Source organism: Pimephales promelas, chromosome 9 (assembly GCF_988280905.1).
Source record: "Pimephales promelas chromosome 9, fPimPro1.hap1.1, whole genome shotgun sequence".
Classification (NCBI taxonomy): Eukaryota; Metazoa; Chordata; class Actinopteri; order Cypriniformes; family Leuciscidae; genus Pimephales; species Pimephales promelas.
Window position 1 is genome coordinate 23,708,331 of NC_142777.1, and position 12,123 is coordinate 23,720,453.

Sequence of the window (12,123 nt, forward strand, 5' to 3'; positions counted from 1 at the left end):
TGTGCATCTCACAATAGTTTCTATATGAGTAAACTATAGATTATCCTGACAGAATATGCTGATTGAAGATAGTTAACTCTACATCAGTAACATTAATTCAACAACTAACCATTCAGAGATGTCCTGTTGCATTCTTGTTGTCACTTATTCTTAGTCTCTCCATCTTTGTCTGACTCTGGTTTAAACATAAAAGGCAGAACAGTTTCTGACATTTTAGCATCTGCATGAGGTAATCAGAGCTGCTAATATGCTCTAGAAGCTGTGTCGGGGCGTGTACCAAGGGCACATCATCGCCATAGAGCATCACAGTCCCGCCCACAGCCGGTGCCAGAAGTAAAAATTCAATAAAATTTCTCTATTGACATTTGAGATATAGGCCATAAAAACGTAACCATACATGGTAGACATGGCAGACAGCTGTACTAAGCATTGTATATGCTCATATAAATGCCAAAGTTCATGGGCCACTAACCTTGTTTTAAGATAAATGCCTTTTATTCGCAATGTATTGGATAAGTACTTCATTACCACAATCCGTCCCTGGTCGAGAGCTGCAGCTCTTTTGCATTTAAAGTGCCAGACACTTTAACATGCTATATAAAAATAGTTGTGGGATATTTTAAACTAAAACTTTACATACACACTCTGGGGACATCAGAGATGTATTTTAATATTTTAATTTTGTGAAAAGGGCATTATACTGCAGCCCATACATTCTGCTCTTTTAATATATTTTTTTTTTATTGATTTAATCGACTCGTTGCTGCCCTATATTTTCTTTATTTTTACAGTCAAATTGCTGTAGAAAGAAATGTTAAACAAATGTATAAATCTGTATAAAACTCTTAAGGTAATCCAATCCATCTACTCCTTGACAAAGTAAAGACTTTTCTACGTAGCCTAAAGCACACACAATTACCTTCAGACCCTATTAAGCCCAATACCAGGTATATTGATTGATTTAAACTTTTATTTTGTCATTATTCAATCTATTTGCAGTAAATTCCTGTTAAATGTTGATTTATCCTTTACAAAAAAAAAAAAAAAAGATCTTGTGATATTAAGTTTCAGAAACATATTTTAAAGTTTGACTTATCGAGACTGTTTTCCAGATGGCTGGTGCCTGTATACACAAAGTGTACTGTCTTTATAAAATACCTTAACTGTCTGTACACTTACAAAGTTCTCAATGCTTCGGTTTGCATGGGACCCTCATTACCGTGTTATGTGGACCCTGCATTACTGTGGGCTATTTTGAGCCTTGTGAGCCAGTGATTTCTTTTTATTTAATATATGCCCCCATAATATCCTATAGCATTATAAATTGAACAGTTTTTAGAGATAAAACTCTTTGCATTCGATTATCATGAAAACAAATCTCAGAGAACGGTTGACTAAGATGTTTTATTAGACCAAAGCTTAATTTTGCGCTGGAGTTCTCCTTTAAAAAAATCGCCTCATTAAAAGACTGATTGAAAAAGAAAACGTTGGTATAAATATTTTGCATAAAAGTTATTGTTTTAAAATTTATTGCAGGAAGCAATTTTGAAAATCGCAGAAAATATTTCCAAGTTTTATTTATTTATTTATATGTTATTTATTTTTTGTGAAAAGGCACATTTTGTTCAGGTCAAATGGGAAAACAGGCTAGGCTACATTTTTTTTTTTCACAAACACCTATACGAATTTGAGGTGTATTAACCTAAAGTTTTATTCTTAATTTTTATAAGCCTATAATCTCAGGCATCCTTATTGTCTTCCTTAATCACAAAACAAGGCGAAACGCCGTAACGGTCAGTGACTGACAGGCTAATGAACTGCACCTGAGCTTCTGTAAGCGACAAGTCAAAATGGATCATCTGTGCAGCAAGGTGAGCCATGTTCCCTCTTATCAGTCTGATATGGGGAGTAAACGCTGTGGTGATGCTCTTAGTCATTTTAATGACTAGGCCTACTTACTGATTATTAGTTAACTTCATTGCCCGTAGTTGTTAGCCGTGTGAATTAAAGCGTGAAAGTAAGCGATGTGTAATTCAGTTTGTTACTCCATATAACCATTCTGAGATGTCTGCGACAGAGCGTTTATGGCACAATGGCTCCGTTTAGGTTAGGTCTGAGTGTATCAGATCATTGTTTAATACGGGTTTTTTTGTAACAAGTAGGTGTGGGAATGTGGGTTTCAGGCACCGTGAAGACATGATAATGCCGATGTCCAATTAGTGGGGATTATCCTCACTTGCGCGTCCCTCCATTGTCTTCCAGCCAGCAGCATTGGTTAAACGATTATACAACCATCAAATAAACGCTGTTTTGAAAAGGGATTTTTGAGTGGCTAACGATTTGATTCGAAGATGTCAATACGTGGTTTCAACAATTAATCTTCCACGAGCAACAGTAGGCTGTGAGAAAAAAAAAATCTCCACATAGCGTATTAATTATCGCAAAAGTCATCGAAAGTAAAATGATGAAATATAATCGTTCTCATGATTATCCTTTTGTGTACATTGCTCAGCTGTTGATCCCCAAGTGACAAATAATAACTTGGTGTGAATTAGCTTATCGGGTTTGAATTTGTCTTGCACGACACATGATTGAATTGTGTAAACTCATCAGTACTGAATATTGTAAATATCTGCTCTATCATTACAATGACTTGTCTCACATAAGGAGAAAAAGTATTTAGCTACGTTAAGCATACTATGGGATACTTTAAGCATACTTTAAGCATAGGACTATATATAAAAAACGTGAATTGACAACTTAATTTAAATATCCCTTTCGACACACAAATCGAATGAATAAATCAATTAATAAACGCATTCATAATTAGGCTATTATTAGTTTTATTTTGCAGGCTTATGCTATGTCATGTTGCACTCTATACATGTATCAATTCGGACTGTTTCCAGACATTTTTCACACCAGAGCTGTTCCCAGGGGATCAGCTGGTCTTCTATTAACACTAGAGTGTCAGAGGCGTAGACGTGTTACATGTTATTTGCATGGCCCTTAGCGAACGGAGCCGAATGATTTTATGACTCTTCCTATACAATGTAGAGCAGCCCCTTACATTTCAGTGTCATTTCCCGGTAAAAAACTTTCCCAAAACGTGACAAGTCAAGTCTCGGATAAAGAAACAAAGTCAAGCGAAATTAATTCAACAAAAAAATAAAATGTTAAATATGTATGGCCTAGGCATATATATATATATATATATATATATATATATATATATATATATATATATATACATATATATATATATATATATATATACATATACATATATATATATACATATACATATATATATATACATATACATATATATATATATATATATATATATATATATATATATATATAGGCCTATAGGATTGTTTATAAACTAATAAACTCTTAATGTAAAAAGGAATATATAAGAGCTATTTTGATGCACACATGCATGTGATATGTCCAACACGGAATCAACACCCAGCGTATTAATGAATAGGCCTACACACAACACCTTCAATAGACAAGTCTAATGAATGGATATTAGCTAAACAGTTTGATGGCTTTGGACAGTTCAATTCAAGGTGTCTGATAAATACACAAATGGCACATTAAAGTTACAAAAATAACTGAGTAGGCTAGCCTAAATAAATAAATGTAGGGTTGGAACAATCTGAAACAACCCGCATCGTGAACTACAGTTTAATAAAAGATAGGCTGAATGGGTTAGTGAAAAGTGTTGATGCTTTGAAGTGCAGTTAAGACCACACAATTCAGTGACGAGCTCGACGTCTTTTCACAGCGAATTGTCAAGAGATCCCTGTCACTCAAAGTTGGCCACAGGTATAAATTCCTTGCTCGTTTAAGCACTGAGTCACTTGTTTTCTGTGTCTTCCTGTGTATCCATCTCAGTGTTTGTGCTTTGCATCTCAACAAGAAGGGAGCATCGACTTCGCTCACGCGGCAATGAACCCTTGCCAGATTTTTGCGTCGTTGGTGATGTCTATGTGCTGTCACGTACTGTCGACAACAGCATGGTAAAGACATTTCAGATATCTTATCATACTTATTTTTTTATTATTATTATTTTTTTTTGTCACTGTTATTTATAAACATGATTTGTTTTCTTTTTCCAGGTCAGTGAATAACTTCCTGATGACAGGACCTAAGGTAATTTAGGTCTTTACGTCTGGCACTTGTATAGCGATATTTCAATTATACTAAAATGTCTTAAACTGTCTGAAAGTACAGTGTTTAATTAATTATCATCTTTTAAATCTACCAGGCTTACCTCACATACACAAGCAGTGTGCAGGCAGGAGCTCAGAGTGGTATTGAAGAGTGCAAACATCAGTTCGCATGGGACAGGTGGAAGTGTCCGGAAAGCGCACTGCAGTTATCTACACATAACGGCCTGCGGAGTGGTAAGAGCCATTTACAAATTTATATTGGATACATTCTGGTTTATTTATTTATTTCACTTAGAAATGTATGTTCCAAATTAACTTTCTTTTAAAATGCATTGAATTTTACCTAACATGTTCTATATAAATATTTTTAAATATTTTATTTATTTATTTATTTATTTATTAATAGCGACCAGAGAGACCGCTTTTGTTCACGCTATAAGTGCTGCTGGAGTTATGTACACTTTGACAAAGAACTGCAGCTTGGGGGACTTCGATAACTGTGGCTGTGACGAATCCAAAATAGGAAAAACTGGTAAGACATTTTCGTTTATTTTATTAACAATGCGTATGTATAATTAAAATCAGACCAATAACATCAGACTTCGCTATTCTCTTTTTTCAAAGGTGGTCGTGGTTGGGTTTGGGGAGGCTGCAGTGATAATGTTGACTTTGGAGAAAGAATCGCCAAACAATTTGTGGACGCGCTTGAAAATGGTCACGACTCTCGCGCTGCAGTCAACCTGCACAACAATGAGGCAGGTCGACTCGTGAGTAGCATTGAATTTATTCTCTTATTATTCGTTCTCTAGTCAAAAGAAAAAAAAAATATTTATTGCACTATGGGGGTTCATATGGCTAACGTGAAACTACCTGTACGTGTATTGCAGGCCGTCAGGTCAACACTCAAAAGGACATGCAAGTGTCATGGTGTGTCTGGAAGCTGCAGTATTCAGACATGTTGGATGCAGCTGGCTGACTTCAGAGATATCGGCACCTATCTGAAAATCAAGCATGGTCAAGCACAGAAGTTGGAGATGGACAAAATTCGGATGAGGGCAGGTAACAGCGCGGATAACCGTGGCGCAATCGCGGACACTTTCAGCATCGTTGCGCGCACAGAGCTCATTTATATGGAAGATTCTCCAGACTACTGCGTGAAAAACCTCAGCCTGGGACTACATGGGACAGAAGGCAGGGAATGCCTACAAAGCGGGAAGAATCTTTCACAGTGGGAGAAGAGAAGCTGCAGGCGGCTCTGCCACGAATGTGGTCTGAAAGTAGAAGAGAGGAGGGTAGAGACTGTGAGCAGCTGTAATTGTAAATTTCACTGGTGTTGCACAGTCAAATGCGAAACATGTACTCAGACTGTGACCAAATATTTTTGCACAAAAAGACACAGAAACCGTCGGCCGCACAACAATTCACGCAAAAGACAACGTAATAGGAGATGAAGTCATCCTCTTTTCAAATATATTAAGTTGTATAGTTCCAATGTAAATATATTTTATATCAGATAAGATATGCTGCTTTTTCACTTATTGCAGCCTGTATGATTCTGCACATTACTATGAGGAAAAATGTCAAACAAGGGCTTCCTCGTTCCCACTGTCAATGGATTGGATAAATAGCTAAATTCTATTTTCACGTAGACCTATGTTCATAATTTGCACTTTTCGTTGTAGACATTAGATCACAGGTTTTGTTATTTATACAAATATGATCATTTTGAATATCTGCACGTCTCTTTTATCTCTCTCTCTCTCTCACTTGACAGTGTAATGTTTCACAAGGGTTGAGTGTTGTTTTTATGGAACTTATTTAAGGCAATTATTATTTTTTTTTTACTATCACTTTATTATTTTTAAACTATTGCATTCTGTTTATATATATTAAATGGACTTATTTTGTCTTGGGCAACAAATTAAATATTTTAAACAAAATTACAGTCTCCGAGGGGTCGATTTCATTGCGCAGTTTTGTTCAGATGTTTATTGGTGAATAAACAGAGTAAAATCTCTCTCAATCACTTGAATTATGCATCAGTCCCAACGACGCGACCCAGAATGATCTGTCCTGTATTGATATCCTTTGAAGTTCATTGGAGGCGTTTCCTTGACCTGGCTGGTGACTGTGGACCAATAGCTTGAGGAACCCATAACAAAAGGCATTTTGCCCAGGCCCCCATTGAGATGAGTAGCCTATAAAATACACGACAGTAGGTTACATCACTTTTTTAAATCAGCACATCGCCTGCTTTATCAGTGTGGATCTAAGATAATGGCTTCCATTTTCCTCTGGGTGTTTTTATTGTTAATTTGCGACAAAACTGTCCCTGGGCACACATGGTGAGGATGCATGAACTATTATCAGTTTATGTAGCCATAAAATAACGGCTCTTTTTAACATGTATTTTGTTTTGCTTTTTCCTTACACAGGGCAATGAACAATTTGCTGATGACTGGACCAAAGGTATAGCCTAATTTGAAGCCTATTCTTAGCTTTGAAAAGCCACTTAAAACGACCACCTTAAAAAAATTTTTTTACGAAAAAAAAAAATGACCACGATATCGTAAACTTCTATATCTTTCCCATATTTTCTTCCTAGGCGTATCTTACCTATGCAAGTAGTGTGCGGGTCGGTGCTCAGAGTGGGATACATGAATGCAAACATCAATTTGCTTGGGACAGGTGGAACTGCCCGGACAGCGCGCTACAACTTTCCACAGTTAAAGGCTTTAGAAGTGGTAAGATGTGCATAGATATGAATTGTTTATCTCCTTTTTTTTTTTAAACAAAATCTGACAAATAAATAACACTTTTATACTCAACTTTTGTAGCAACGAGAGAGACGTCATTTGTCCATGCAATAAGCGCCGCCGGGGTTATGTATACTTTAACCAGAAACTGCAGTCTCGGAGATTTGGACGACTGCGGATGTGACAGTTCGAGGAACGGCAAACTCGGTAAGAACAATCATAAACAATCATATCATAACCCTATACAGCCAATCAAATATCACAAACTTTTTTTGTATTTAAATAAATGGCACGACGTATTTACCTAATGGGATGAACTCTATTTCAGGGGGTCGTGGCTGGCTTTGGGGAGGATGTACTGACAATGTAGATTTTGGAGAGAGAATTTCTAAACAATACTTGGATGCGCTTGAGACTGGACAAGACTCTCGAGCTGCAGTTAATCTTCATAATAACGAAGCTGGACGTTTGGTAAGTTGAGAAATCTTTTTCCAAATGACAAAGTTTTTTTTATATAATTTAGGCCTAGGCAGATTAAAACACCTGATACCTGAACAGGGACGAAAATATTATTAAAAAAAGAAATAAAAATCAATAATGTCAAACACTAGCCTATAGGGGCGCAAAAACAAATAACCTGTGCAAGACGATCCTCAAATGTGTCCATAACATTATAGGCTCAACAAATCGTTAGCGGTTTGTCTTATGCAAATCAATTTTAAATATTTTAAAGACACTTTGCCTTACAAAAACAAAACTACAATTTTTGTGATTCTATATTTGTATTTCATAAATCTATATAAAGGTGATGATCCCTAGGCTATTTAGCGATTGAGCAGCTGTTGCCAGCCTCGTCAAGAAAATACTTTTCTTTTCAAGACTGTAAAAAATAAAGAAGAATCAAAAAACGTTTCTGTAACAAACCAAACATTGCTATTTAGCCTATAAAGAATATGCAACAAACTGTTAAGATTTGTAAAATAACAATAGGCTAATTTGTATTCTAGGCTGTAAAGGCGACCATGAAGAGGATCTGTAGGTGCCATGGCATGTCAGAAAGTTGCTCAATGCAAACGTGTTGGATGCAACTTTCTGATTTCCGTGAGATTGGCAATTACCTAAAAGTGAAACACGACCAAGCCCAGAAGCTTGAAATGGACAAGAGACGAATGCGCGCGGGCAACACCGCGGACAACCGCGTGGCCATGGCAGACGCTTTCGGCTCCATCGCTCGGACAGAGCTCATATATCTGGAGGATTCGCCGGATTATTGCGTCAAGAACCTGAGCCTCGGACTTTCTGGCACAGAGGGTCGGGAGTGCCTGCAGCATGGAGAAAGTCTCAGTCAGTGGGAAAGGCGAAGCTGCCGCAGACTGTGCCATGAGTGCGGTCTGCGGGTGGAGGAGAGGCGCACAGAGATAGTGAGCAGCTGCAACTGCAAGTTCCACTGGTGCTGCACTGTAAAGTGCGAGAACTGTTCTCAGGTCACTGTCAAACACGTTTGCGCCCGGAGACACGGAAGCTACGGTCACCAAAGACGCAGACCCCGAGGACCAAAATAAAACACCTCCTAAACTATTTTCTTAGGAGAACACCTACCTGCACTTTATCGCCCTTAATTTTTATTTCTGTACATACTCAATTATATATTAAGGTATTGTAATAAAACAAAGTAACTGAAATGTCTTGTGGTTTCGTTCTTAATGTCCATGACCACCATTTCTGTGGCTATCTACAAACATGTCCAAATGTGAAAATACAGTTTAAATGAATATAGTTTTTAACCTGTACTGCACCTGACTTATGAAATTGAAAATACGCAACATGATTTAGCGATCAGGTAAGAAATGCAGATAGTTTTGACGATCATATAGGACACAACCGTACGAAAAACAATGCGTGCATTAAAGGTGCGCTTGAAATAAATGCTTAATTACAAAAAAAAAAAGACTAACAATAATGAAGTCGCGGGTTTTATCAATTTAATATCAACTTACAGTGGTCAAAGACAACTTCTATTGACTTAAGGCTTACCTCAGGAAGTGTCTCGTAGTGTCTTATTGGCTAGGTCCATGAATATTAATCGCGTTGTGGTATGCTTTAATCAAAACGCGGCCGGTGAAAGCCCGACAGACGCTTTAAAACAAGGATTTCACCCCTTGCAGTGTCTGTAAAACATTTTTTTTTTCAAATTGTAATTAAATTACATATTTTAGAAAAGTGATGATGGTATAATCAATTATGATGGTTTCGCAGTTATCATATTGCATTAGGTCAGTCGAGAGCTTTATCCCAGACACGCGCTGTCAAAAAAACCTTGAAATCATGAGATACCAATTAGTACCATGACGTTTATTCAATGAATACTCTTGAAGGGATTAACTTCGTCACACTTGGCACATCGCCCTAGGCGCCTCCCTTGCCTAGACTTTGGCGCACTTTGATATGCGGACAGTTGGCCACTGACAGTATGCTGTCCTGGTGACAAAAATGTAGACAAAGCCCGTAGGAACCATGCCACTGTTGGAAGGTGTTTGGCATGTTAATCCTGCCGCTGTGTTGGTGTAGGCTACATCACACCTCGGTAAGTTCACTGCGATACATGTAAATAAATGAAAAGAAGGGTCTAAATTCCATTATTAGTCACGTTAAGATGTTGAGAATTTAAATTGTAAAACCAGCCTTACTTCGTGTGTCAACAAAGTGATTTGTGATTATGTTTTACACCATTTGATGTTGTGGCATAATCACGACATTTGTTTTCATATACTTTATCAGCAGATTTCTCACTTATTCCTCGGTTTACTCAGTGGGGCATGCCATAAATCTGCCAAACTGTCTGGCCTGATGAATGATGGGATATTGGCTCAAGTGGGGGTCTTGACTCAGAGGACAGGGGGTGGGAATCTCAGAATATAGTATGTCACAGTGAGTTAATTTGCCTCCCTTAGCTACTTCAATGTTGAAAGACAAAATGATTTGACTTCAATTATTTTATATATAAAAAGTATACTTAAAAGGTGTACTTAAATTAAATGGCTCACTTTGCTTCAAATAAATGAATAAATACTTTAAGTAACATTTTTTTCTGTGTTCCCCCCCCCCCCCCCCCACTAATTAACAGAAACAGCCCATTCACCCACCACATACTGGCTATTTTCCTTTCAGGATGCTATGTTCTTTCCCAGGCCACCCTGCTGAGCTCTGATGAATAAGGAACAAAATGGCCATCCCCTCAAATACAGTACCATGTTGTTGTCATCTCAGCCATGACCCCCATTCCCATCCCCTCCTTATCTCTTATTTTACTGACCTTTCATATGGATAGAATCAGGTTGTAATCTCAGTGTATCCCTTTGGTTTACCCACTTCAAAACCCCAGCACTAACAGTGATCCCAGTCTGTTCCACGCCACAAAAGATCAATTTCCTTCCACTTCCGCATGACAAAAGGCAGGAATGCAGAGTTACACCAGAAGAACTGCCACAGTCTCCATCATTCTAAAAACTGACTCCCTGACTTTTTTGTCATTCATCAAAGGTCTCTCACTGGCACTTTATTGGTTTTCTTTTCCATGACAGGTCAATATCACTGATACCATTATTTGGTTAAATCCTAGTGCCTCCCACTGAGATCTTTTGGGTCTCAAGTATTTTTAAAATATCCACCACTTCCTTAAGTTTAATGTTATGTAAGTGTGGGAAAATAGTAACGTGCATTGCATTGTTAAACCAAGCAAGTACCTAGAATTATATATATATATATATATATATATATATATATATAAAGATCCTATTAATAAAAGACCATTTAATTCCTACAGCATACTGCAATGAAAGTTCCTTCTGTTTTTTTTTTTTTTATTTGTTAAAAAAAATAAATAAAAATAGCCATGGCTTGTCAGTAAGGACAGGTGGAGCAGTAATCAGTAATAAATTGTAATTGTGTTCACCATTCTGCAACAAAGATTTTCTAAACTATATTAAGGCCACATTCACACGAAGCCTGAGCTTTCCCTATCCAATCTTTTTTTCCTTCATTCTAAAAAAAACAAAAAAAAAAACACGCAAGCACAGCATATGGAATATGAAACATATTAAATGTAAATCAGACAACAGTAAAATAAAGAAACAAAATAAAAATACTTTGAAAGTAAATAAGAAATAAAGAAATAAAAGAGGCACATTAGCTTCGGCAGCACGAACTCAAGCAAGTAATCCACAGTAGTTGCTGTTACGTGACGTAGCAGTGTCTGAGTAGGGTCAACAAATGGGGTGATGATGATGACATCATCATTTCACAAAATATACGGTTTGGGTGGCTTTGGCTGTACACGCGAAAACGCAAGGATGTCATTTTCAGATATATCCATTCTGGGACCCAGTTTAAAAAAAAAATAGCAGGGAATTTAAGGCTGCTAAAACACCAGATTTGTCTGGACGAAACACTTTAACAAAGTTTTTCATGCATAACTTGCATCTGAACACGTCTCCGTGTGGACAAGACCTAAGTCATAAATTCAGTAGGATACATAAAAATTTAGCGTATGGTTTCGGCAGGCATGTAGGTCACAATGATAGCGGGGCAGAGCATATCAATTAAAGTATAAATCGTTTAGTTTAAATGCGCTCATTTGAACTGACTATATAATTGTTTGTTTTTATTTTTGTTCTGCGAATAGACATGAGATTATTTTCCTCACCTCACCTCTACAAACAACATGCTGAGGCATTAAATACAACAATAAAGTAAGTAAGTAAGTAAGTAAGTAAGTAAAAGTTTATTTATATTGCACCTTTCACAGGTATAGGGCCACAAAGTGCTTTACAACAAAAACAATTAATATCATAAAACACACACAATAAAAACATACAGTACATGATCAGATCAACCCACAGGTAGCTAATTGAAAGCCTGAACAAATAAATGTGTCTTAAGTCTGCATATGAAGACATCAACAGAATCAGAGGAGCGCATAGACGGTGGAAGGTCATTCCACAACCTAGGGGCAACTGCCTGAAAAGATCGGTCACCTCTAGTACGGTAGCGAGTGCGTGGAACCATCAGCAGGTTCTGATCCACAGACCTCAGAGCACACACAGGGGCATAACGCTGAATTAGGTCACTAATATAAGGGGGAGCCTGGCCATGTAAAGCTCTGAAAACTAAAACCAAAATTTTAA

The 12,123-nt window shown here is 37.2% G+C and overlaps 2 protein-coding genes across 2 annotated transcripts; both read left to right on the forward strand.

Moving 5' to 3' along the window:
• Positions 1–1,749: 1,749 nt before the first annotated feature.
• wnt8a (wingless-type MMTV integration site family, member 8a) lies at positions 1,750–6,140 on the forward strand. The gene is made up of 7 exons (XM_039664577.2): positions 1,750–1,871; positions 3,907–4,031; positions 4,131–4,164; positions 4,280–4,418; positions 4,591–4,716; positions 4,809–4,951; positions 5,072–6,140. The coding sequence occupies exons 1-7, from the start codon at positions 1,851–1,853 to the stop codon at positions 5,633–5,635; spliced, it is 1,152 nt and encodes a 383-aa protein (XP_039520511.2). The 5' UTR covers positions 1,750–1,850; the 3' UTR covers positions 5,636–6,140.
• A 263-nt stretch (positions 6,141–6,403) lies between these two features.
• On the forward strand, positions 6,404–8,562 carry wnt8-2 (protein Wnt-8a ORF2). The gene is made up of 6 exons (XM_039664578.2): positions 6,404–6,529; positions 6,620–6,653; positions 6,790–6,928; positions 7,022–7,147; positions 7,269–7,411; positions 7,948–8,562. The coding sequence occupies exons 1-6, from the start codon at positions 6,462–6,464 to the stop codon at positions 8,500–8,502; spliced, it is 1,065 nt and encodes a 354-aa protein (XP_039520512.1). The 5' UTR covers positions 6,404–6,461; the 3' UTR covers positions 8,503–8,562.
• Positions 8,563–12,123: the final 3,561 nt, after the last annotated feature.